Genomic DNA, 27,622 nt, shown 5'->3' with positions numbered 1-27,622 from the left:
GTGTCTGTATATTTTAAACGATATAAGGACTTGTGATGTGCGTTAAACAGGCAAGACTAGGGGAAAAGTGATCCAGTTTACTAACACAATTCTGAATCCAAAAGTAAAAGGAAAATGGAGTTCAGGTTGAATGATAACAGAATTGTAAAGAGAACCATTGAATGTGACATGCTTTATTTGTACTTGTTAGCTGATTTTTTCTTGTTGCCTATGTTTTAAAGGTGCATTTCCTTGGTCATACTGCAGGGGTAAGTTATTTATTATTTTAAAATGCTTTATTGCAGCAGGTAGCATGCATAGATCACATTAATTTTAAACATGGTCAGCTAACATTGTGCCAGTTTTTGTTGTATCCCAAATGAGCTCCAACAAGAAACACTTTTCTCAGCAATTGTTTGGGATGCACTCAGTGGTGTTGCCAGAATTTCTGTTCAGGGTAACCTTGTACCATGTTCACGTGTGCCTAGGGCATGTGTCTCAATAATCTTAGGGAGATATATTTGCCTAAAGAGAGTTTTGTGTTGCACGCTCATGTGACCAGGTTAACCTTTGTGTGTTTATAGTATATCTTCATTGCATTGTAAATAACAGATGTCACTATTACTAAACTAAATGTTACTAATTTGATCGACTGGCTAACAATGAAAGGCGGAAAGGACCTTGCCAAAATTCAAACATTTGCATTCAAGTTTCACACAGCTCTCTGGAGATATACATACAGGGGACCCTAGCCCAACTGGTTAAATCCTCCTAATCAGCCTTGCCTCTCCCAAATATCCCCAGCTGTCACTCTCTGTATTGTCCCTTTTTCGTACAGTGTCCAGAGCGCAATGCTTGGAATCCTGATTTGCACTGTATTCATCCCATACTCTGATGTGTGTGATTTTTATAGTGCATACATACCTAGCTAAATGTTTTCTTTTCAGACACACAACAGTTATCTCTATGCTACTATCACATCTTCATGAGATGGATGTTGTAAGCTTGGCAAACAAATGGATCAATTCTAACCTCGCTGGCCATACCTAAGGAGTATCCTTTAAGTCAGTCGTTAAGGTCTTCTGCACAAAAGCTGACAGGTCGTGCATAGATTGTGCTGTAGGTAGTGTGATGAATCTTATGATGTCATCACTCCTTTGCCTGAGGTAGCCTCTCCTCATGTGGCCAGGGGATGGCAGCCGCTACCTGATCCTGACCCTTGGGGTGGCTGTATGAGGGAGGATCACATGAGGGGAGGCGATCCTCAAGGGCGGACTCAGACTTCATCAGACTAGATATGGGCCCTCATTACAAATCCGGCTGTAACTGTGCCGGAAAAACTGGCAGGTTTGCCGTCAGACCTGCAATGAGTTACCGGCGCCGGACTTGCTGGAATTACCGGGGCATTACAGCCCCGGTGGTCCGGTAAATCCGACACTGGCATTCCGTTACTCCCTATTCCTGTCGAGTCCCATAGGACTCCACGGGAATGGGGACCGCAGAAACACTGGCACCATGTGGTAATGGTGCCAGTGTTTCCACGTCCGTCTGTGGCCGGTGGCGTTACGCCTGCCAGGGCAGACCTGGCGGGTGTAACGCCACACGGCCGAAGACTTGGACTTAGCGGGTCTGGAAACAATGGTGGCAGTGGGCTTACTGCCACTGTTGTTTTTGGGCCGGCAAACTCAGAATGAGGGCTATGGTATCCCCCCTTTCCATTCATGGATACCCCTCTATTCCCCATGCCTTAATGGCATAGTGTGATAAGTCCCTTCAATACGCTGCAAGTTGATAACAGTACTCATGAAAATGTTTCATCTTTTAAAATAACATGTACTGAAACGAGGTAGAGAACTGCAATGAACAACAGTGTGAACCACGACATGCAGTCTAGTGTTTGGAAGAATGTGATTGGTCCAAAACACCTTCCAGTTTGGAGGCAGGAGTTTAAATCAGCTGCCATAGGAAAATACATGAAGCTTCTTTTTCCAAGCATCAGCTTGGGAGTGGGCAGGAGATGCAGCATAGAGTACAAAGCAGACGGTATCCTGACCTGAAGGCAAACCCAGAGGGCAGGCGAGAGGAGGTAGTGAGAAAGGGAGCCAACCTCAGCACACTGTGCCAGCTAGGGAATCCAAGGAGCAGGTATAACCGAGAGCCGAGATTGCCAAACGCTGTCCACAGCGAGAGAAGATGTGACTAGCCGAGCTGCAGACTGGCCACGTAGTTTAGCGGTGCTTTTCAACTTGAGAAGCCACTACGAGAAAGAGAAGTCATGGCAGGAACACAAAGCCAGGGCAGGCTTTGTTCCAGCACCAGGAGTGAGTGCTCCGTACCATGAGGGATCAGCAATGAGAGGCAGACACAAGGTTGCAGTGTTTGCCACATTCAGCATTTTTATTGAAAGAAAAAGGGGTTTGGAAACAGGCCTATCTTGACCTCACCAAAAGGAAATGTCCCTACCTATGAAAACAAAACTAAAATAAGTTGGCCTAGTGTCCAAAACACATCTGACCCTCACACTAATCAGGTAGATTAACTAGGTAATCTCCCTTAATTTTTGTTAACGGGGGGTCATAGTCTCGGCACGGGAGAACAAGGCACAGGGCACTTATACAAAAAGAGACTATTGACTACCCCACTCATAGTCCAGGCAGGCTGGGCTGGGTGATATATTTATCGAACTTATTTGTGATGCAAGTCTCATATTATTAGAACAACGTACACAACCATCTCACTTATACACCTTCACAAAATCCGAACGCTACAAATCAATAGTCATAAATGAGTCTAAATCAATTTATTATTAAGACACATTTAGAAAAGTTAAAAAAGAGAGAAAGCTGAAATATACAGATATATGTCATCAATCAATAACTGCATAATCGGCTTAATCTAATCCTAAAAACATGATAGGGGTTAGTAAATTTGATGAAAAACTAGCTGATGTTGATAAAGCAGTATTCTAGATGTAAGACTTTAGAAATGGATAAGTCTTGTCAAGTGTCGACATGTTTCGGCCTTGTTGGAGATTGAGACACTATCTCTAGTGTCTCTACACCTGTGATTTTTCGGCCTTCTTCAGGACAGACAATTTCTTTTATTCAAAATGGAAACCTCTTTCATAAACCCCAGTCAATTTTGCATAGTCTAAAAATAAACAAACAACAGATTTTGTGAGCGACAATGGTTTCAATGCCAATACAACATATATTAAATTGTCCAGCATAAAAGATTGCTTATACCAATGTTAACAGGTTTGTACGCTATATCTCTCCTATGGGTCAAAAAAGTACACACAAGGTAGAGAGAAACACACGTTAAAAAGACACATCACAACTAGCACTAAGGTCCCCCTTTCGGGGACAACAGTCACAAAATATATCACCAAGCCACAACTTACATCCTGGATGGACGTGAGAAGAACGGCTACAAATGGCCATAGTGGGTGATGGTATCAAATTTCTTTATCACCGGAGGTTCGTGGATCACCTATTCATTTGTTCACCCGACCCAACAGTTAATTGGGGCCTGCATTTGAATGAAAACAAATTTCATATCATTTTTCGCATTCCGCATGTCTGTGTTATTTCAGACAATGCGTGCATTTTCAATGTATTGGCTACTTAAATAAGTAGCCAATACATTGAAAATGCACGCATTGTCTGAAATAACACAGACATGCGGATGCGAAAAATGATATGAAATTTGTTTTCTATCTTAGACAATTGGTCATTTCAGACCTCAAAAGCCTGTGTTTACAATGCTCTAATAGCTTTGCTCTGTTCCTTTTCTCCTCTCTCTCTTTTTTCCTTTCTCTATTCTCCGCTTATAAATCTCTCTAATCCCAACCGGGATCCACCAATTATAATCACGTATGTATCAACAACAATTGCAATCAAAATGGAATGGTATTGTACAAATGAATTTTCATTTAATTCCCCCCCCCCCAATTTGTACGTGTTTAATTGAACTTTTTTGATTATGGTTGTTACGTGTCTTTCTGTATTATTGTATGGATATTTCCCCAAAAATTGGTTGTTTTTGTCGTCCTGCCCCTCCATGTGTTTCCATGTATAAAATGTCTAAATGTATATATTGGGTACGGGGTTGTGTTGGTATGCCAACCCCTCTTGTTTTCTCCCCCACTTCCATGCATTTTATGTTTCTTTCAATTAATTTCGTAATGATACATAATTGTTTGTAAGTTTAAATTTGTTTTTGCTTAAATGTATTATGTATAAACCCATCAGCCTCAGATGAAGAGCAAGAATCGCTCGAAACACGTGTCAGGCTGTTTTCAAACCACAATAAACCTGCAATTGAAGCAGTTTGTAGTATCTTTTGGTGTCGGCGCAGCAAGACTGGAAAAAAACCCCTTTCTTTGTTAAATAAGGAAGACCCAGAGCCCTTGTGCTGAATGAGAGGGGAAGAAAGTGAAAGAGGCATTGCATTATAAAGTCCCAGCAGGAGAGTATACCAGGTGAAGAGTGAATCTGGGATTCAAACCCATGCACAATTGTTAAAGTAACTCGTAGAAGACTCATGTCCCCTTCTACAGAATAAGATAGATTGTGTTATAAAGCCCTGGCAGGAGAGTATACTGGGAGAAGAGTGAATCTGGGATTCGTACCCATAATACGTATAAGAACACCCTAGTGACGTTTTCAGTGACGTGATTGGTCAATCTGCGGGCTTTATGAACTGGTATAGCCCACAGACTGAATAAAGCCTGGAAAGTAATTGAATGCGCTTACCTTCACTGCCACCGCCGCCACTGCAGCCCATTGTAGCCCGGAAAACACACTTGCTGCCTGGAAGTACATTGCAGCGTTCCTTCTGATTTGCCCGCATCCCATTCTGGAACTGAAACAGTTAATTATCTGTGTTTCCGTGCATGAGGTGGCCCAGCCCCCTCACGAAAGTAAGCAGAAAAGATGCTTTCTTTTCAGTCTCTGCCTTCCCAATGCCCCTGTATTCCATTCCGCACTGGCAACACATTTATTTCTATATATAGCGCAATACTACCAAATGCTCAGTATGCTCACCATGCCAAACTTGTCCTGGCCCCCTTTGGTAATTGTTTGCCTGCCTGCTGTGCAACCATGGCATAACGTCACCTTCAACCCCTCACGGAAACAAACTAAAAGCATTCTGTTGGACTACAATGTCTCAATGAAAAGAAACACATGTACAAATGTACGCATCACACAGATTTGAATCATACCAATACCCACCTGATAAATGTTCTTGAAGAGTAGTATTTATGGTTCATTTATACTAATTTGTAATTACTTTGGCCCCACATTTGCATGCCTGAAAAGAAGAAAAAAAATGACTCGCACCTGCAGTTACTTAATTTCTGTGACACCACACACTTAAATCTAAAATATATTTTATTCTTGACAATACTTCCCTTTCCATCCTCCAACCCTTTTCCCAATAAAAAAAATACTTCTGCAGCATTTATTAGTCACATATTTTTTTTTCTAATTGAATAAAATAAAGTGGATGTTCTAATAGCTTTATAGACCTGCAGCTCGAGCCGTATCCGGCGTTATGGTCCCTCATACCTCGTTAAAGGCCCCTGCTATGCTCGGGCCTTTAACTTGGTCTTCAGGGCCCATAATGCCTGGTACGGCTCTCGCTGTTGGTCTATAAAGCTATAGTAAAATAGAACCTGGCAGGGGGGTACACCAGGTGGTCTGAGAGTCTGGGACTCATACCCAGGGATGTTTCTATGAAAAGGAGAATTCTAAGGATGATGCATACACTTAAGAAGTGAACTATACTGTATGTGGAATCCTGGAGAAGGGAGTCATTTCCCCCTTGAGTGAATTGCAATACAGGAGGAAAGAAGTATCCTCTTGAACATCAGAACTTGGTTAGTCTGTTAACTTTCATTTTGTGAAGAGAATCCTGGGGAAGGGAGTTGTCCCCTTTGGAACTATGAACATTGATCATTGGAGACTTTTGTTGGAGTTATTTTTATTTATTATTTTATTTTATTTTTTATTTGTGTTTAAGGTATACATCATACCATTCACATCATACCACCTTTTGTTGGAGTTATACCTTTTGATTGAACTTGAACATGTGTGCACTTTCTTTTGGAGTAAAAGACATTGGGCCTCATCACGGGCTAGGTGGAGTGGCAAAAATGTGGATCTAACGCTATTACAGCCACATTACCGTTCCGCCGAAACCAGAGTTTGGGACGGAAACAGCTGGAGGTAAATCTCCAGATGTCCACCCATTTTTGGTGCTATTGCCACTGGCGCTATTACCGCTGCCAGTAATAGCACTGAAAAGTCCCATAGAGTCCTATGCACTGTTAATAAAATGGGGATTTACAGCCTTACCACTACTCGGGATCTGGCGCAAAGTGCGCCAGATCGAGTAGTGCAATCCCGGTATTGGGCGGAGCAGTAATGCGGCGGTAATAGCATTACCGCCACATTTTTGCTGCTCCACCCAACCCCTGATGAGGGCCTTAGTTATAGAATCTGAGTGTTAGGATCGGATTACGGTCACAGGGTCACAGGATGTTTTTTGCTTTGGACATCCTGATGCTTGACAGACCATTAGTTTGGTTGAGGGAGGGAAATATCTCTTTCAGAACACCTCACAGAACACCTTGCAGTGATGATGGAGGGTTGGATCCCTCTCCACCATCAGAATCACCTCGGCCGACATGGAGAATTACTACAGCAACATCTCCTATTTTAACGGTGAGATCTGGAGGAGCCCTTGCCTACCGCCCACCCGCTGCCGATATCATCTTAATTGCGTGTATATGCCAGTGCACGAATCTGCACCATTTATAAGCCACAACGATCAACTATAACTATTAGATCCTGTGCAACAAGTTGTAGCTACTTTATTTTGGAATTCATTTTTGCCATTACAAAATGGCCTCCGTCATCTTCACACCTTACTAGGTGTAGTTTGACGCATATTGCCAGAGCCCTGATTGGCCAGCTTCCCCTACTTCAGCCAACAGCATTGGCTGGTAGGCGGAGCCGGCCCCCTCTCACTAAGACCTGATAGCAACAAGGCCCTGTCTGTGCCTGTCCGGGCCTTCTGGAGCCATGAGCCAGACATCCTGCCCATCCGACACCAGACGTCTGCTCTGAAGCCCCTTTAACACGTCGTCCCAGTCAGCAAACTTCCCAGCCAATGAAACCTCTCTGTCATGACCACTTACTGCCTGTGGCAAGCCATTACAATTTTCATCGGTAGCCCAGTAACCAAGGTACCATATGCTGTAATGCACGTGACTGTTGGTATTACAATACCTTCAATGCTCACATTCAATATCACAATATTTTTAGTTCGGCCCCGCTATATCGTCTGATGACAACCTTTGAACACACCATCTTCAGATACTAGCAAATTATACTTTAACATTCTCTGTGTCTATTGTGTGGCCCCACTTCTGTTCTGTATCCTGACTCTCATCATGCCTAATGCATGAACAGACAACAGAGCGCTACACTACTTAAGCTCCAAAACACACCTTCACCTAGCTTCAATTGCCAGCTACCAATGAATCCATGCCCCCCTCTTACCGTCATCACGCTACTACCTTGAGCCGGATTAAGATATGCGGTCACCTTTGCTTGCTGCTCACCACGCTGCACAAGGTTTAAATTCAGATATCTGTTTATCGCACCTTTATTTCAAATTATTTTATACAGTGCTGGCCTACTTCCTGTGACATCCTGACATCTACTGCAGATCAGTCGATGGTTACGATAAGCGCACACCGCAGCTGAAATACAGTATTGCCTCTTGCATAGCATCGACTCCTTTACCATCTGTCTGTCCATGGCCTCGCGTCTCGGCGTTGCCAACCTTTTGCCTTTAACAAATAATTGATTGTGACTCACCTGTCTATGACAGATCTAGGGCATCAAATGTACAATTGTATGCACTCATTTAGTCATTGCTCAGTAATCTGACCCTGTTGTTTGCCATTTACTTACTGAATTACTAAATTACGGACATTGGACACCATCAGTACCTTTGTGTTCCTTTGGCGCCCAACTAGGCCACTGTTTAGCAGCATAAAGCAATAGCGGTTTGCCAATCATGTTTAACATGCAATACTATTCATATTAGTAGCGTTTTGACCCTATGATGTTATGTCAGGCCGCCCAGGCACACCCGTCCCACTCTGGGTGACAATAGCAAAACAAAAGAGGTGATGGCTGGAAGGTTTAGAATACAACTTAACCTCTGGCATTGCTCTGGGCAACCCTCCAGACCATTGTTCTTTGCCTTCCAAGCCATTACAAAAGAGGAAAGACCATATGCAAATCAAGCTTGGTCCCACCCCCAAAGGGGTAGTCCAGCCCGTATTGCTAGGTCACATCCCTTCTGCACGAGACCACAAGCCTCCCCAGACATGTTTCAGCCTTGTTGGGTGTCATCAGTGAGGAGTAGCTTGGGTCTCTAGGCCCAGCAGGCAAGGGATCCACGTCTGGGCATACCCATCCCCTCGGGTGACAATATCCAAAAAAAAGAGGTGATGGCTGGAAGGTTTACAATACATCTTAACCTCTGGCATTGCTCTGGGCAACCCTCCAGACCATCGTTCTTCACCTGCCAAGCCATTACAAAAGGGGAAAGATCATATGCAAATCAGGCTTGGTCCCACCCCCAAAGGGGTAGTCCAGCCCGAAATGCTAGGTCACATCCCTTCTGCATGAGACCACAAGCATTCCCAGACATATTTCAGCCTTGTTGGGCATCATCAGTTCGGAGTAATTCGGGACTCTAGGCCCAGTAGGCCTGGGACCCACATCTGGGCATACCCGTCCCACTCTGGGTGACAATAGCAAAACAAAAGAGGTGATGGCTGGAAGGTTTAGAATAAATCTTAACCTCTGGCATTGCTCTGGGCAACCCTCCAGACCATCGTTCTTTGCCCTGTCAAGCCATTACAAAAGGAGAAAAGACCATATGCAAATCAAGCTTGGTCCCACCCCCAAAGGGGTAGTCCAGCCCGAACTGCTAGGTCACATTCCTTCTGCACGAGACCACAAGCCTCCCCAGACATGTTTGTCATGATGCCTACCCCCGGGCATCCGGATCAAGCCCATCAGCCCCGGAAGCAGGCATCCAGACATTTCCAAAAACCCCAGCAGCCCCAGCTAGGGGCTGTCTGGGTTCAGGCCTGGTGCCGCAGGCACCAGGCTCATAATAAAATTCAGTCCTGGCGCCATAGGCGCCAGGCTAATAGACATTACTTACCTCATGCAGACCATGCTGCAAATAAATCCAAGCCAACGTGAGGCCTGGATGGGACTATTTTACTACAGGGACTATTTTTTACTTGGGTGTGGTCCTGGGGAACTTCTTTCCTGGGACTACTTTGGAGGCTATTTAAACCACGCCCGAACAGCAGCACATGCTTTGTGTTATTCTGCATCCAGCAGCGTGACTCTCACCGTGCCTGCAGCCAGCATCCAGTCTTCTGCCACACCCGCGTGCCTGCAGCCAGCATCCAGTCTTCTGCCACGCCCGCCTCGAATCCGGAGCTCCTAGAATAAAGAGGAAGAAAAGGACAAGGTTAGAAAACAAACTTATTTCAAATTCCTCACCTGATTCCGGATCCATTTCATCTCCCGACCTGGAAAGTACATCAGTCCTGCACGCGTCGCTTCGCCAGCTCCAGCACGGCACCATACTCACCAGTTCTCACAGCATCTTTCGATCCGGCACTGTCTCCATCGTTTCTTCGCCGTACTCCGGCACCTAGGGGCACAAGAATAACAAGGTGAGCCAAGGGAATCAACAAATACCTCTTACCACCATAGACTTACCTGATTTACCACCGGCGGTATTATTCTCCATATCTTCATATGCCGCATCTGTAAAGAGGGAGAAAAACAACACGTTAACGCATGCAATAGTTACCGGACAGCGTTGGGTAACACAGACTCTTACCTGAACGCCAGCAGCAGCTACGAGACCTTCTCACAAAATCAGTTGCAACTTAAGGAAGGAAGGGGACAAGAGTGAACATCGGGCACATTGAACTCTTTGAACCTGATACTTACCAATCGCGCCTGGGACTTCAGAGTCAATGCTTACCGGAACTCTCCCAACGCCTTCAAACCAGTGAAGTAACTGGTATCTACGCACCCCTGCAAGACACGCAGGATGGAGAGCTCATCTTTTACAAACATAAGGTGAGGTTACTAAGGGGATATCGGAGGTGATTAGTGGGGGAGAGCGAGAACAGTTGGGAGGCCATCCCTAAAACCCACAGGTGGCTAATCCCTGTCTCCACTTGCAGGAAAATACTTCTTCGGGTCCAACAGACAAGAGTAGGCCGGCCAGTCCAGACAGTCATCTCTGCACTACGCATCACGTTGATGGAGACCGCAGCTGTCCGGATCCGATCGACACCCCTGTGGGGTCCAGGTGAGCGTAACAGAACACAAAGCCTTTCTAAAAATACCAACCTGGGTGTTATGGAAACCTCGGAAACTGACCAACTGGCCAAATTATTGGGGGAAGTTAGGGCGGAAGTACATGCCGCTCACCAAGAGACTAATGCCCTCAGGAGAGAACTGATTGTCTCAAAGGAGCGCACTGATGATCTGGCTAGGCAACTACTGCAAAACCAATCTGGGCAAACGCCCCTACCTGGATATGGGGGAAAACCAACCCCTGTTTCATCAAACAATCCTGTGCAAGTGGTTTTACCAGGAAATATTCGGTTAGCTCCACCCGAACGTTTTGCTGGGGACCCCAAAAGGTTTGCCGTGTTTATGAACCAATGCCGCTTGCACTTTTTATGCAGACCAGGAGCCTTTGACCAAATGACCAAGCCAAAGTAGCCTTTGTATTGTCATATCTTAGTGGCAGCGCAGCGGATTGGTCCATTCTGTTAGTCAACCAGGATGATCCTCTTCTCCGGGATTTTCAGGGTTTTCAAAGGAGCATGGAAAAACTATTTGCCAGACACTCACAGGGTCAAGCCCTGGACAACGAACTTTTATCCTTACGAAAGGGTAACCAGGATCTGCTAACCTATATTCCAACCTTCAATAGGTTGGTGGTGGAAACCGGGTGGCCAGAGGAAAAACGAATTACATTGTTTCATCGTGGACTTTGGGGAGAACTCAAAGACGTCTTGGCTCAAGTTGTAAAACCACCTCAGGATTGCACAGAATTTATAGACTTAGTGGTCCAGCTAGACCACCGACTTCAGAACCGAAAGACTGATCGAGCTAAATTCGAGAATCGGGTATTGGTTAAACCCAACGTTGCCCCCAAAGGAACAGATGCATCTGAACCTATGCAGATCGGGGGGGTTAAAGGACCCTTAACTCAAAAGGAAAGAGAAAGAAGACGACAGATGCAGTTGTGTCTGTACTGTGGAACCTCAGGACATTTTCTACGGGATTGCCCTACAAAACCACCCAAGAAGGTGGTAGGAGTTGCTGATAAAAGCCACATAGAGCCTGATTCGGGAAACGACCACGCCCGACAAGTGTAGAGGTCCGCTTGCCGAGCTTAAAGAAGGACACTCAGACCTCGCATCTGATCATCCCAATGGTCCTACTTGATCCCAGGCAGCCATCACGTATGCACGCAGTAAGGGCATACATAGATAGCGGGGCCGTAGGAAACTATATGGACCACAAATTGGTGTCAAGGATGAAACTAGGTCTTTGCAAAAAGATCACTTCGGATGTCATCACCACAGTTGATGGAACTGAGATTGCCTCGGGTCTGTAACTCATTCCACTACAGAGATTACACTGTTGAGTCAAGATGGGCATCGAGAGACTATTGTGTTTTATCTAATCAAAGCCCCACAGTTCCAGATAATACTGGAGATGCCATGGTTGGAAACACATAATCCTTGTATAGAATGACGAGAGAAGAGAATAACCTTCCGGGATTGTGCCCACACCTGTTACCCGGAGAAAACTTTGAACAAAGGCCTGGCTACAGTCGTTAACCCAATCGTGCAGTTAACTCAGGAATACCAAGAATTTCAGGATGTTTTTCAAAAAGAACAGGCCAATACATTACCTCCTCACAGATCATACGATTGTCAAATTGACCTCCTACCCGGTGCACAACCCCCATGCAGTAGAATCTACGCCCTCACGGAACCTGAAAATCTTCACCTACGGCAATACTTGGACCAATACCTTGCTAATGGCTTTATTCGTCCTTCCAAGTCTCCTGCATCCTCAGCTTTATTCTTCGTGCCAAAAAAGGAAGGTGACCTTAGAACGTGCATAGATTACCACGCATTAAATCAGATTACGGTAAAAAACTGATACCCATTGCCTCTGATCCCCGAATTACTAGATCAAGTAAAGGATGCTTGTATCTACACTAAGTTAGATCTCCGAGGGGCATATCATCTGGTACGTGTTAATAAAGGCGACGAATGGAAGACTGCCTTTCGCACCAAGTACGGATTATTCGAATATCAGGTGATGCCCTTCGGGTTGTGCAATGCACCAGCAGCCTTCCAGTATTTTATGAACAATGTCCTTCGTGAACTCATTGACTTCTGTGTCGTTGTATACATAGATGATATTCTAGTGTACTCCTCCTCAGAATCAGACCATGTTAAGCAAGTGCGTGCCGTCCTTGAGAAACTACGCCAGCACAAGTTATATGCAAAATTGGAAAAATGTGTTTTTCATGCTACGGAAGTTGAATTTCTTGGATTTATCCTGACTCCAAAGGGAGTCCGAATGGACTCTCGAAAGGTGGACGCAATTCTCAAGTGGCCATCACCCAGTTAAGTCAAAGGGGTACAAAGCATGCTCGTATTTGCTCATTTCTACCGCAGATTCATTCCGGACTTCCCCCATGTTGTACACCCCATCACAGCACTTTTGCGAAAAAACAAACGCTTCTTGTGGACCGAAGAGGCTGAAAAGGCCTTCCAAGAGCTGAAAGCGAAATTCACATCAGCATCTGTCTTAAAGCATCCACGCCCTGAGCTTCCATACATAGTAGAAACTGATGCATCCAGTTTAGCCATGGGAGCTGTCCTGTCCTAGAAGGATCCTGAAACTGGTCAACTTCACCCAGTAGCGTTTTGGTCCAGAAAGTTCTCAGCACCTGAGTTAAACGATGCGATTACTGATAAAGAGCTATTAGCTATCAAATCCGCCTTTTTTTTTTTTTAATTTAGCTTTATTGGTTTTACAAAAAACAAAAAGAAGCAAACAGTATTCAAACAGGATCATACATCTGCCAGAGGCGTAAGTCGAACAAACAATGAATAGTAAAAACAGTATACTAGATTCTCTTGGTAGTGCGACAGTCCCGGTTGTCTGGAAGAGTCTCATCGACTGTTCGCCAAAGCCCACTCCCACCCCCCTCCCCCACTTGGGTTAGTGTATCTCACAAGTACAATAGTTTGACAAAAGTGTTAGTATCATATGATTGACACAGCGTTGCATCCGATAGTACCATGGTCGCTGGAAGTAAGGGTCTCGTCCTTTGTAGTGTTCCTTAGGTGTGGCTTCATTCGGTCGGGTTTTTTGGGGGCTCCTCAGGTTGGGAGTCATGAGTAGGCATCATATATGTATTCTTGAAGTCCATCCATAGAGTTTTGCATTTCACTGATTTATTGTGCAGGGAGGCAGTGATTGTTTCCATTACATAAATGCTTGTGGCCAATTTAATCCATTCGGTCTTACCTGGAACCTGAGGGGATTTCCACTTGGTCGCTATTAGGGCCCTCGAAGGCAGTAATAGCTGGGGAGCCAGGCCTTTGACCCGGAACCAATCCTCCTCAACTCTCTCAAGGCCAAACAGGACAAGGAGTGGGTCAAGTTGTCTATGGATGTCGTCTACTTCTTTGATCCATCCCAGGACTTCGGTCCAAAACACTTTGATGTGCGGACAGCTCCACCACATGTGCCAGTAGTTGGCAGTTTCTCCGCAATTTCTCCAGCACTTTGGGCTCATGGACTGGGACATTTTGGAGAGTCGAAGCGGATCGTATTGCCATCGGTGTAGGAGTTTTATTGCATGCAGCTTATATTGGTTGGATATGGAGGATTTAGGCGCAGCTCTGCACATTAATTCCCATTGTTCGGGAAGTATCTCTTTGCCTAGGTCTTTTTCCCATCTGGCCCTAAGGAGTTCCGTGCTCCCGCCGCCTGCACACAATAGCGTTTGGTACATTATTGAGATAAGGCCTTTCATTTCCGCTCTAGAGTCTAGGAGTTTCTCAAAGGCGGTGAGATCTCTTCTTAGTTTTTCCCTCCATTTGGTTCTCGTTAACACCCCTTTTAGCTGAATGAAGTGGAACGTCGATAGAGTGCCTATCCCCAGTGCTGTTGTCAATTCAGGTAGTGTGATATACTCATCTTTTTTCTGGAGGTGTCCCACCCTCTCCAGTCCTGCCTCGTACCATGACTGGAACCGGTCTAGGTTCGGGATTTGGTCATTTATGCCAGGAGACCACAAGTGACTGAGCGGGGATGGCCAGGTGGTGACTTTGCGCATCTCTTTCCCAGTGCGCCATATAGCCCATATGGTGGATAGTATGGGGTGGTGTTTAATTCTCTTCTGGACCCGTTGGTCTGGCGACCACAGCCACTCCGCCACCGTGGCGGGGGACAAGTAGTGGTTGTCCATCTGGACCCATTGCAGGTGTTTGTGGTCTCTGAAGTGTGGGATTAGGACGCGCAACTGAGTGGCATTGTAGTATTTTCTCAAATCGGGAAGCCCTAATTAGGGATGTAATGGTATTACGGTATACCGTTAAAGATACCGTGAACCACTTAAAAGAACAATAATAACCGTCACATTGTTTATACCGGTATACCGTTCATACCGTTAAGCGTGCTTTTCAATCTGATTTGAAAAGGCTGCAGTAAGCAAGTGCTGCACAGTCTTGGTCTTTCACTGTTGGATGTGCCGTCTGCCAATTAGTTTCAGTTGGAGCAGTTTTTAATGCCATTCCATAAACCACACATGCCTGACACAAAATCAATATGTTAGCAATAGGAAGAATAAATACAGTGCCAAGAAGGAAAAGGGTTTCTTTGGGTTGGCGGCTTTGGGGTTTATATATTTATGATGGATAATGTTTTCTAAACATATGACAATGGGGGGATTTCCCTAGTTCTATCATTTAATTTACATATAATAAGTCACACTGCAAAATTTACTCATCTCTGTGGGTATCCCTGCTACCATACCAAAGGGTAACATGTCCGTGATTACTGAACACCTTTTGGCCCGCAAGTAAACTAAAGGCTGTAACGTAAAGAGAGAGTGCGTGTGTTTGTGTGTATGCGCACAAGCGTAAAATACCATCAGACTCCATTGATCTGTGGAATGCAGGTTATCAAGATGGCAACATGTTCACCTTCACCAGTAGCCAGTGGGGGAGCTAAAAGCCTAAATTGTATTGCTCACCTGGTTCCCACGGAGGCGCGGCGTCGAAGGCGCAGAACTCTGAAGATGGACAGGAAGGGCCCCTCTATTCTGGCTTCCCTGGCTCGTTGGATACCCTCCTTAGGGTTTGGAAGGATGAGCTCTCCATCCTGCTTCTGATGCAGGGGCGCGTTGAAACCCAGTTACTTCACTGGATTGAGGATTGATGGGAGTTCAGGTAAGCTTGACTGTTCAGGTAAGGCGCTGTAAAAGTTCTGTTCAAAAGTTCAAGCTTAATAATAATGTTCGTTGTCTAATTGCAGCAAGCGCTAATGCTTATGTCTTTTTCCCCTTAGGGGCCGGGGTTCGGAGTGCCGGAGATATGGCGCCGACCCGAAGTGAACAGTTCTGGGTGAGCGCTCAGGTAATGTCTTTGCATTCGCTCATTCAATGTCTTTGTCTTTTTTCCCTGTAGGGGCCGGGGTCCGGAGATGCCAGGAAGCGGCAGGACCCGAAATGCAGTGGGAATAATCCAACAGGTAAGACTTAAAAGGAAACTGAGCTTTCCTTATTCCTTTTCTCCCTCTCACCTTTGTTCTTGTCTTTTTTCCTCTAGGCGCCGGGCCGTAGCTGAATCCGGAAGATCGCTGCTGAAGATGGAAGCGCCTTGCAAAGGTGAGTAAAATGCAGCGCTGCAGCGATCGAAACAAAATGCCTTTAAAATGATGTCTTCCTTTTCAGGGCCGTTGGAGAAATGACTCCGGGATGCAGATTTAGCAGGTAAGGGCTTTTCTTCTCCTATTCTCTTCCTTTCTCCCCTTACAGGTGTTCCAGGGTGCTGGCAGGCGTGTCTGAAGTCAGGATGCAGGAGCTGACACGGTGAGCGTCCAGCTGCTAGGTGCAGAACAACGCGAAGCACGTGTGGCTGTTCGGGTGGGGTTTAAATAGCCTTGGAAGAAGTTCCTAGTATGTATCCTTCCACCAATCAGGTATGTATCCTTCCCCGACCACACCCGGGTGGTGAAATAGTCCTACAGGTAAAGTAGTCCCATTCAGGCCTCAAGAGGGCCTGGATGAAGCAGCAAGGTCTGCATCAGGTAAGTGTGCAACCAAGCACTTAAACACATATCCTCTTCTATGAGCCTGGCGCCTAAGGCGCCAGGACTGGGGTCCGCTATGAGCCTGGCGCCTAAGGCGCCAGAACTGAGTCCAAAGGGCCCCGACTTGGGCCCGCTGAGACTTCCCTGGGGAAAATGATGTCTGCCTCTGGGGTTGCTGGGCCCGGCCTGGCTCCTTGGAGGTAGGCATCATGACAGTATCCCCCCTCAAGGCCCCTCCCAAGGTCTTTTCCTCCGGGGGTTTTGGTTTGTGCGGGAATCTTCGATGGAATCATTGAATTAATCGTGGTGCGTGAACATAGTTACTGGGTTCCCAAGATCTTTCCTGAGGTCCATATCCTTTCCAATCAACAAGATAGAAGAGTTTCGACTTAACTATCTTGGAATCTAAAATGTCTTTCACTTCGAATTCTAATTCTCCATCAATTTGGACAGGGCCTGGGGGCTCAGACAGTCTGGTTCCAGGTTGTACTGGTTTTAGAAGAGATGAGTGAAAAACGGGATGAATCCGCATGTTGGATGGTAAATCGAGTTTAAAGGCCACTGGGTTGATAATAGCTTTGATGGGGTAAGGCCCAATGAATCTGGGATTAAAAGTTCGCTGACCCTTGAGGGGTAGATGTTTAGTTGCTAGCCATACCTGATCTCCTACTTGGTAAGGAGGAGTTTTACTTCGGTGCAAATCAGCGTTTTCTTTATACTTTTTCTTGGCTTGCTGTAAGTGGGTTGTAGCTTCTTTGAAGGCTTGGGTTATTGTGGAATGTAGGTGATTTACTGCAGGCATCTCCAGAGTCAGAGGTGGATCTAGGTCAGAGGTCCGAGGATGGTGACCATACAGGGTATAAAAAGGAGTCTGTCCGGTTCCAGAATGCACTGAATTGTTGTATGCATATTCTGCAATCCAAAGGATGTCTTTCCAATTTAACTCGGATTGGTGTAACATGCACCGCAGATATTGCTCGAGAGTCTGATTGGTTCTCTCGGTTTGTCCGTCGGTCTGGGGGTGGTGGCTGGTGGATAACCGCACGTCTATTTGTGCTAGTTGGCAACATTTCTTCCAAAAGTGGGAGATAAATTGACTTCCACGGTCTGAGACTAATATGGAAGGGAAACCATGTAACCGCACTATATTTTCCATAAATTCCTTGGCCAAGGTGGAAGCTGACGGCAATCCTTTTAAAGGGATAAAATGGGCCATTTTGGAGAATAGATCCACTATTACGAGAATCGTGTTGTAACCACCACAAGGAGGCAGGTCAGTTATAAAGTCCATTGACAAGGTGTGCCAAGGTGCTGGTGGAATGTCCAAAGGTTGAAGTAGGCCGGCTGGCCTTTTCTTTTGACTCTTATTTTGGGCACAGATTCCGCAAGACAACACAAATGACTTTATGTCTTTTCTCCAAGAAGGCCACCAGAAGTGGCGTTTGATCTTTTCTTCTGTTTTCGCGATACCGGGGTGTCCTTCCATTAATGATTCATGATGACGGGTAATGACAAGTTCCTGCAATTCTTTACTTGGCAGAAATAACCGCTCTTGGAAGTAGGGTAAATCATCCTTAACGGTGTAGTGAGGACCCTTTTGACTCCATTCCAGTAAGGCAGAAGAGTCAAAAAGCTGTTTTACTTGAGCTTGGATGTCCTCAATGGTTTGCAATGAAGTCAAGCCCAGAATTCTTTGTTCCGGTATGATTGGCACAGGTTCTGAACTCGAATTGGGTTCTTCCATGCCTATCTGGGATAAGGCATCTGCCTTACCATTCTTGCAGCCAGGGCGATAGGTAATTACAAAATTAAATTCCGCAAAGAATAAAGCCCATCGGAGTTGTCGCGAAGATTGAGCTTTGGCCGTCTTTAAATACTGCAAATTTCTGTGGTCCGTAATTACGGTGATGGTGTGTCTTGCACCGAGAAGATAGTGACGCCAAGCCTTGAAAGCTGATTTAATAGCCAGTAGTTCTTTGTCGGTAATTGCGTAATTGAGTTCAGGTGGAGAGAATTTTCTGGACCAAAAGGCTACAGGGTGTAGTTGGTTAGTTTCTGGGTCTCTTTGCGACAGGACAGCTCCCATGGCCGAACTGGATGCATCGGTTTCCACGATGTAAGGGAGATCTGGGCGCGGGTGCTTCAATACAGGTGCAGAGGTGAATTTGGTTTTCAGGTCCTGAAAGGCTTGTTCAGCCTCAAGAGTCCATTCAAAGCGTTTATTTTTCTTTAGGAGAGCTGTGATCGGTTGAACAGTTCGAGAAAATTCCGGGATGAACCTTCGATAGAAATTGGCAAAGCCAAGCATGCTTTGCACTCCCTTCACAGAGCTAGGAGATGGCCATTTGAGAATGGCGTCCACTTTCCGCGAGTCCATTCGGATTCCTTGAGGTGTCAGGATGAATCCGAGAAACTCCACTTCTGTGGTATGAAAAACGCATTTTTCGAGCTTGGCAAATAATTTGTGCTGGCGCAATTTCTCAAGAACTGCCCTAACATGGTTTCTGTGATCAGATTCTGAGGAGGAATACACCAGGATGTCGTCAATATAAACGATGACACAAACATTGATAAGTTCCCGAAGAACATCATTCATGAAGTACTGAAAGGCGGCAGGTGCGTTGCACAAACCGAAGGGCATTACTTGATATTCGAAGAGCCCAAATTTGGTGCGGAATGCAGTCTTCCACTCGTCGCCCTCTTTTATACGTACCAGGTGGTAAGCTCCTCGGAGATCTAGCTTGGTGTACACACGAGCATCTTTTACTTGGTCGATAAGCTCAGGTATCAGGGGCAAAGGGTAACGATTCTTAATCGTTATCTGATTTAGGACGCGGTAGTCAATACAGGCCCTAAGGTCTCCTTCCTTTTTAGGTACGAAGAACAAAGCGGAAGAGACTGGTGATTTTGATGGGCGAATGAAGCCATTGGCCAGGTATTGATCCAAATACTGGCGCAAATGCAGGTTCTCAGGTTCAGTAAGAGCATAAATCCTACTACAAGGTAGTTGTGCATTGGGTACCAAGTCGATTTGGCAATCGTAAGATCGATGGGGAGGTAAGGTGTTAGCCTGCTCTTTCTGAAAAACGTCTTGGAATTCTTGGTATTCAGATGGTAACTGTACAGGGGTGGAAGTTACAGAGGCTAGACCCATAGCTGGATTCCTTGGGTAACAGGTTGGTTCACAATCAGGAAAAGTTATCTTCTTTGCTCGCCAGTCTATTCTCGGATTATGTGTTTCTAACCAAGGGATACCAAGAAGTACTTGAAATTGTGGGGCCTTGATCACATCAAACACGATTGCTTCCCGATGTCCGTCCTGACCCACCAGAGTGATTTCAACTGTGGAATGCGTTACAGGCCCTGAGGCTATTTCGGTTCCATCATCTGTAGTAATTACATCTTGGGTTACTTTCGGGCGGAGAGGAAGCTTAATCCTGGAAGCCAATTCACGGTCTATGTAATTTCCAATAGCTCCACTGTCTATGTATGCTTTTATAGCATGCAACTGCTGAGGCGGCTTTGGGTGCACAAGCACCATTGGCATGACAAAATGCGAGGTGAAAGAGTTTGTTTTCAAGCTCGGCAAGCGGACCCCTACGCTTGTCGGGCTAGGTCGTTTCCTGAACCAGGTGTCAATAACTCGTTATCAGTGGCTCCAACCACCTTCTTGGGTGGTTTAACTGGACAACCTTGAAGAAAGTGACCGGAAGTTCCGCAATACAGACAAAGTTGCATTTGTCGCCTTCTCTCTCGTTCCTTCTGCGTTAATGGTCCTTTAACACTGCCAATTTGCATAGGTTCGGAAACGTCAGTACTCTTGGAGTTAACGTGGGTCTTGATAGGTACTCTGGTTTCATACTTGAGCCGATCTGCTTTTCTATTTTGAAGTCTGTGATCAAGTTGAACCACTAAGTCTATGTAGTCTGCGCAGGCCTGGGGTGGATCTACTATCTGAGCTATAACATCTTTAAGCTCTCCGTGCAGGCCTCGATGAAACAATGTGATCCTTTTATTTTCAGGCCATCCGGTTTCCACAACTAGTCTATTAAAGGTGGCGATATAGGACAAAAGATCCTGATTACCTTGTCGTAAGGATAGCAGTTCGTTGTCAAGGGCCTGTCCCTGCGAGTGTCGAGCGAACAATCTTTCCATGCTGGCTTGGAAGCCCTGGAAATCCCGGAGAATGGGATCATCCTGATTTACCAATGGAATAGACCAATCGGCAGCACAGCCACTGAGGTAAGATAGTACAAAGGCTACTTTGGTCTGGTCGTTGGGGAAGGCCCCGGGCCTGCATAAAAAGTGTAAACGGCATTGGTTCATAAAAACGGCATATTTCTTGGGATCCCCCGCAAAACGTTCCGGCGGGGCCAAAGGCATGTGTCCAGGTAGATTGATTTGTACCGGGTTATTCGAACCCATTGTTGTAGAAATATCTCCGGAAACAGGTAAAGGAGTGTGCTCTACCTGGCCCTGCAATAACCTTTTGGCCAGATCATCAGTTCTTTCCTTGGATAGGATTAGTTCCCTTCTGAGAGCATTAGTCTCCTGGCGGGCTGAGTGCACTTCTGCCCGTAATTCCCCTAAAAGATGGGCCAGCTCATCTGTCTCGGAAGTCTCCATAGCGCCCAGGTGGGAAATTGTGGTAAGGCTTTGCGTTCTGTAACGCTCACCTGGTTCCCACAGAGGCGTGGCGTCGAAGGCGCAGAACTCTGAAGATGGACAGGAAGGGCCCCTCTATTCTGGCTTCCCTGGCTCGTTGGATACCCTCCTTAGGGTTTGGAAGGATGAGCTCTCCATCCTGCTTCTGATGCAGGGGCGCGTTGAAACCCAGTTACTTCACTGGATTGAGGCTTGATGGGAGTTCAGGTAAGCTTGACTGTTCAGGTAAGGCGCTGTAAAAGTTCTGTTCAAAAGTTCAAGCTTAATAATAATGTTCGTTGTCTAATTGCAGCAAGCGCTAATGCTTATGTCTTTTTCCCCTTAGGGGCCGGGGTTCGGAGTGCCGTAGATATGGCGCCGACCCGAAGTGAACAGTTCTGGATGAGCGCTCAGGTAATGTCTTTGCATTCGCTCATTCAATGTCTTTGTCTTTTTTCCCCATAGGGGCCGGGGTCCGGAGATGCCAGGAAGCGGCAGGACCCGAAATGCAGTGGGAATAATCCAACAGGTAAGACTTAAAAGGAAACTGAGCTTTCCTTATTCCTTTTCTCCCTCTCACCTTTGTTCTTGTCTTTTTTCCTCTAGGCGCCGGGGCGTAGCTGAATCCGGAAGATCGCTGCTGAAGATGGAAGCGCCTTGCAAAGGTGAGTAAAATGCAGCGCTGCAGCGATCGAAACAAAATGCCTTTAAAATGATGTCTTCCTTTTCAGGGCCGTTGGAGAAATGACTCCGGGATGCAGATTTAGCAGGTAAGGGCTTTTCTTCTCCTATTCTCTTCCTTTCTCCCCTTACAGGTGTTCCAGGGTGCTGGCAGGCGTGTCTGAAGTCAGGATGCAGGAGCTGACACGGTGAGCGTCCAGCTGCTAGGTGCAGAACAACGCGAAGCACGTGTGGCTGTTCGGGTGGGGTTTAAATAGCCTTGGAAGAAGTTCCTGGTATGTATCCTTCCACCAATCAGGTATGTATCCTTCCCCGACCACACCCGGGTGGTGAAATAGTCCTACAGGTAAAGTAGTCCCATTCAGGCCTCAAGAGGGCCTGGATGAAGCAGCAAGGTCTGCATCAGGTAAGTGTGCACCCAAGCACTTAAACACATATCCTCTTCTATGAGCCTGGCGCCTAAGGCGCCAGGACTGGGGTCCGCTTTGAGCCTGGCGCCTAAGGCGCCAGGACTGAGTCCAAAGGGCCCCGACTTGGGCCCGCTGAGACTTCCCTGGGGAAAATGATGTCTGCCTCTGGGGTTGCTGGGCCCGGCCTGGCTCCTTGGAGGTAGGCATCATGACAGTATCCCCCCTCAAGGCCCCTCCCAAGGTCTTTTCCTCCGGGGGTTTTGGTTTGTGCGGGAATCTTCGATGGAATCGTTGAATTAATCGTGGTGCGTGAACATAGTTACTGGGTTCCCAAGATCTTTCCTGAGGTCCATATCCTTTCCAATCAACAAGATAGAAGAGTTTCGACTTAGCTATCTTGGAATCTACAATGTCTTTCACTTCGAATTCTAATTCTCCATCAATTTGGACAGGGCCTGGGGGCTCAGATAGTCTTGTTCCTGGTTGTTCTGGTTTTAGAAGAGATGAGTGAAAAACGGGATGAATCCGCATGTTGGATGGTAAATCGAGTTTAAAGGCCACTGGGTTGATAATAGCTTTGATGGGGTAAGGCCCAATGAATCTGGGTTTAAAAGTTCGCTGACCCTTGAGGGGTAGATGTTTAGTTGCTAGCCATACCTGATCTCCTACTTGGTAAGGAGGAGTTTTACTTCGGTGCAAATCAGCGTTTTCTTTATACTTTTTCTTGGCTTGCTGTAAGTGGGTTGTAGCTTCTTTGAAGGCTTGGGTTATTGTGGAATGTAGGTGATTTACTGCAGGCATCTCCAGAGTCAGAGGTGGATCTAGGTCAGATGTCCGAGGATGGTGACCATACAGGGTATAAAAAGGAGTCTGTCCGGTTCCAGAATGCACTGAATTGTTGTATGCATATTCTGCAATCCAAAGGATGTCTTTCCAATTTAACTCGGATTGGTGTAACATGCACCGCAGATATTGGTCGAGAGTCTGATTGGTTCTCTCGGTTTGTCCGTCGGTCTGGGGGTGGTGGCTGGTGGATAACCGCACGTCTATTTGTGCTAGTTGGCAACATTTCTTCCAAAAGTGGGAGATAAATTGACTTCCACGGTCTGAGACTAATATGGAAGGGAAACCATGTAACCGCACTATATTTTCCATACATTCCTTGGCCAAGGTGGAAGCTGACGGCAATCCTTTTAAAGGGATAAAATGGGCCATTTTCGAGAATAGATCCACTATTACGAGAATCGTGTTGTAACCACCACAAGGAGGCAGGTCAGTTATAAAGTCCATTGACAAGGTGTGCCAAGGTGCTGGTGGAATGTCCAAAGGTTGAAGTAGGCCGGCTGGCCTTTTCTTTTGACTCTTATTTTGGGCACAGATTCCGCAAGACAACACAAATGACTTTATGTCTTTTCTCCAAGAAGGCCACCAGAAGTGGCGTTTGATCTTTTCTTCTGTTTTCGCGATACCGCGGTGTCCTTCCATTAATGATTCATGATGACGGGTAATGACAAGTTCCTGCAATTCTTTACTTGGCAGAAATAACCGCTCTTGGAAGTAGGGTAAATCATCCTTAACGGTGTAGTGAGGACCCTTTTGACTCCATTCCAGTAAGGCAGAAGAGTCAAAAAGCTGTTTTACTTGAGCTTGGATGTCCTCAATGGTTTGCAATGAAGTCAAGCCCAGAATTCTTTGTTCCGGTATGATTGGCACAGGTTCTGAACTCGAATTGGGTTCTTCCATGCCTATCCGGGATAAGGCATCTGCCTTACCATTCTTGCAGCCAGGGCGATAGGTAATTACAAAATTAAACTCCGCAAAGAATAAAGCCCATCGGAGTTGTCGCGAAGATTGAGCTTTGGCCGTCTTTAAATACTGCAAATTTCTGTGGTCCGTAATTACGGTGATGGTGTGTCTTGCACCGAGAAGATAGTGACGCCAAGCCTTGAAAGCTGATTTAATAGCCAGTAGTTCTTTGTCGGTAATTGCGTAATTGAGTTCAGGTGGAGAGAATTTTCTGGACCAAAAGGCTACAGGGTGTAGTTGGTTAGTTTCTGGGTCTCTTTGCGACAGGACAGCTCCCATGGCCGAACTTGATGCATCGGTTTCCACGATGTAAGGGAGATCTGGGCGCGGGTGCTTCAATACAGGTGCAGAGGTGAATTTGGTTTTCAGGTCCTGAAAGGCTTGTTCAGCCTCAAGAGTCCATTCAAAGTGTTTATTTTTCTTTAGGAGAGCTGTGATCGGTTGAACAGTTCGAGAAAATTCCGGGATGAACCTTCGATAGAAATTGGCAAAGCCAAGCATGCTTTGCACTCCCTTCACAGAGCTAGGAGATGGCCATTTGAGAATGGCGTCCACTTTCTGCGAGTCCATTCGGATTCCTTGAGGTGTCAGGATGAATCCGAGAAACTCCACTTCTGTGGTATGAAAAATGCATTTTTCGAGCTTGGCAAATAATTTGTGCTGGGGCAATTTCTCAAGAACTGCCCTAACATGGTTTCTGTGATCAGATTCTGAGAAGGAATACACCAGGATGTCGTCAATATAAACGATGACACAAACATCGATAAGTTCCCGAAGAACATCATTCATGAAGTACTGAAAGGCGGCAGGTGCGTTGCACAAACCGAAGGGCATTACTTGATATTCGAAGAGCCCAAATTTGGTCCACTCGTCGCCCTCTTTTATACGTGCCAGGTGGTAAGCTCCTCGGAGATCTAGCTTGGTGTACACACGAGCATCTTTTACTTGGTCGATAAGCTCAGGTATCAGGGGCAAAGGGTAACGATTCTTAATCGTTATCTGATTTAGGGCGCAGTAGTCAATACAGGCCCTAAGGTCTCCTTCCTTTTTAGGTACAAAGAACAAAGCGGAAGAGACTGGTGACTTTGATGGGCGAATGAAGCCATTGGCCAGGTATTGATCCAAATACTGGCGCAAATGCAGGTTCTCAGGTTCAGTAAGAGCATAAATCCTACTACAAGGTAGTTGTGCATTGGGTACCAAGTCGATTTGGCAATCGTAAGATCGATGGGGAGGTAAGGTGTTAGCCTGCTCTTTCTGAAAAACGTCTTGGAATTCTTGGTATTCAGATGGTAACTGTACAGGGGTGGAAGTTACAGAGGCTAGACCCATAGCTGGATTCCTTGGGTAACAGGTTGGTTCACAATCAGGAAAAGTTATCTTCTTTGCTCGCCAGTCTATTCTCGGATTATGTGTTTCTAACCAAGGGATACCAAGAAGTACTTGAAATTGTGGGGCCTTGATCACATCAAACACGATTGCTTCCCGATGTCCGTCCTGACCCACCAGAGTGATTTCAACTGTGGAATGCGTTACAGGCCCTGAGGCTATTTCGGTTCCATCAACTGTAGTAATTACATCTTGGGTTACTTTCGGGCGGAGAGGAAGCTTAATCCTGGAAGCCAATTCACGGTCTATGTAATTTCCAATAGCTCCACTGTCTATGTATGCTTTTATAGCATGCAACTGCTGAGGCTGTTTTGGGTTCACAAGCACCATTGGCATGACAAAATGCGAGGTCAAAGAGTTTGTTTTCAAGCTCGGCAAGCGGACCCCTACGCTTGTCGGGCTAGGTCGTTTCCTGAACCAGGTGTCAATAACTCGTTATCAGTGGCTCCAACCACCTTCTTGGGTGGTTTAACTGGACAACCTTGAAGAAAGTGACCAGAAGTTCCGCAATACAGACAAAGTTGCATTTGTCGCCTTCTCTCTCGTTCCTTCTGCGTTAATGGTCCTTTAACACTGCCAATTTGCATAGGTTCGGAAACGTCAGTACTCTTGGAGTTAACGTGGGTCTTGATAGGTACTCTGGTTTCATACTTGAGCCGATCTGCTTTTCTATTTTGAAGTCTGTGATCAAGTTGAACCACTAAGTCTATGTAGTCTGCGCAGGCCTGGGGTGGATCTACTATCTGAGCTATAACATCTTTAAGCTCTCTGCGCAGGCCTCGATGAAACAATGTGATCCTTTTATTTTCAGGCCATCCGGTTTCCACAACTAGTCTATTAAAGGTGGCGATATAGGACAAAAGATCCTGATTACCTTGTCGTAAGGATAGCAGTTCGTTGTCAAGGGCCTGTCCCAGCGAGTGTCGAGCGAACAATCTTTCCATGCTGGCTTGGAAGCCCTGGAAATCCGGAGAATGGGATCATCCTGATTTACCAATGGAATAGACCAATCGGCAGCACAGCCACTGAGGTAAGATAGTACAAAGGCTACTTTGGTCTGGGCGTTGGGGAAGGCCCCGGGCCTGCATAAAAAGTGTAAACGGCATTGGTTCATAAAAACGGCATATTTCTTGGGATCCCCCGCAAAACGTTCCGAGCGGGGCCAAAGGCATGTGTCCAGGTAGATTGATTTGTACCGGGTTATTCGAACCCATTGTTGTAGAAATATCTCCGGAAACAGGTAAAGGAGTGTGCTCTGCCTGGCCCTGCAATAACCTTTTGGCCAGATCATCAGTTCTTTCCTTGGATAGGATTAGTTCCCTTCTGAGAGCATTAGTCTCCTGGCGGGCTGAGTGCACTTCTGCCCGTAATTCCCCTAAAAGATGGGCCAGCTGATCTGTCTCGGAAGTCTCCATAGCGCCCAGGTGGGAAATTGTGGTAAGGCTTTTCGTTCTGTAACGCTCACCTGGTTCCCACAGAGGCGCGGTGTCGAAGGCGCAGAACTCTGAAGATGGACAGGAAGGGCCCCTCTATTCTGGCTTCCCTGGCTCGTTGGATACCCTCCTTAGGGTTTGGAAGGATGAGCTCTCCATCCTGCTTCTGATGCAGGGGCGCGTTGAAACCCAGTTACTTCACTGGATTGAGGATTGATGGGAGTTCAGGTAAGCTTGACTGTTCAGGTAAGGCGCTGTAAAAGTTCTGTTCAAAAGTTCAAGCTTAATAATAATGTTCGTTGTCTAATTGCAGCAAGCGCTAATGCTTATGTCTTTTTCCCCTTGGGGGCCGGGGTTCGGAGTGCCGGAGATATGGCGCCGACCCGAAGTGAACAGTTCTGGATGAGCGCTCAGGTAATGTCTTTGCATTCGCTCATTCAATGTCTTTGTCTTTTTTCCCCATAGGGGCCGGGGTCCAGAGATGCCAGGAAGCGGCAGGACCCGAAATGCAGTGGGAATAATCCAACAGGTAAGACTTAAAAGGAAACTGAGCTTTCCTTATTCCTTTTCTCCCTCTCACCTTTGTTCTTGTCTTTTTTCCTCTAGGCGCCGGGGCGTAGCTGAATCCGGAAGATCGCTGCTGAAGATGGAAGCGCCTTGCAAAGGTGAGTAAAATGCAGCGCTGCAGCGATCGAAACAAAATGCCTTTAAAATGATGTCTTCCTTTTCAGGGCCGTTGGAGAAATGACTCCGGGATGCAGATTTAGCAGGTAAGGGCTTTTCTTCTCCTATTCTC

General features: G+C 46.2%; 1 protein-coding gene across 38 annotated transcripts in view; it reads left to right on the top strand.

The window, feature by feature from the left end:
- LOC138491680 (von Willebrand factor A domain-containing protein 5A-like) overlaps positions 1-27,622 on the top strand; it is a 925,839-nt gene that overhangs the window by 447,377 nt on the left and 450,840 nt on the right. For 33 of the 38 annotated variants that reach the window (XM_069618327.1, XM_069618326.1, XM_069618329.1 and 30 more), the window contains one exon: positions 222-248. The exons of the other annotated variants lie outside the window; for them this stretch is intronic. In XM_069618327.1, the coding sequence (XP_069474428.1) occupies positions 222-248 (27 nt within the window). The remainder of the gene's footprint in view (positions 1-221; positions 249-27,622) is intronic. 38 annotated transcript variants of the gene reach the window in all.

The sequence above is a fragment of the Ambystoma mexicanum genome, chromosome 10 (genome assembly GCF_040938575.1).
Source record: "Ambystoma mexicanum isolate Mex_15411 chromosome 10, UKY_AmexF1_1, whole genome shotgun sequence".
NCBI classification, from domain to species: domain Eukaryota; kingdom Metazoa; phylum Chordata; class Amphibia; order Caudata; family Ambystomatidae; genus Ambystoma; species Ambystoma mexicanum.
Note: the sequence above shows the minus strand (reverse complement) of the source record. Positions and strands in the feature narration are given on the sequence as shown.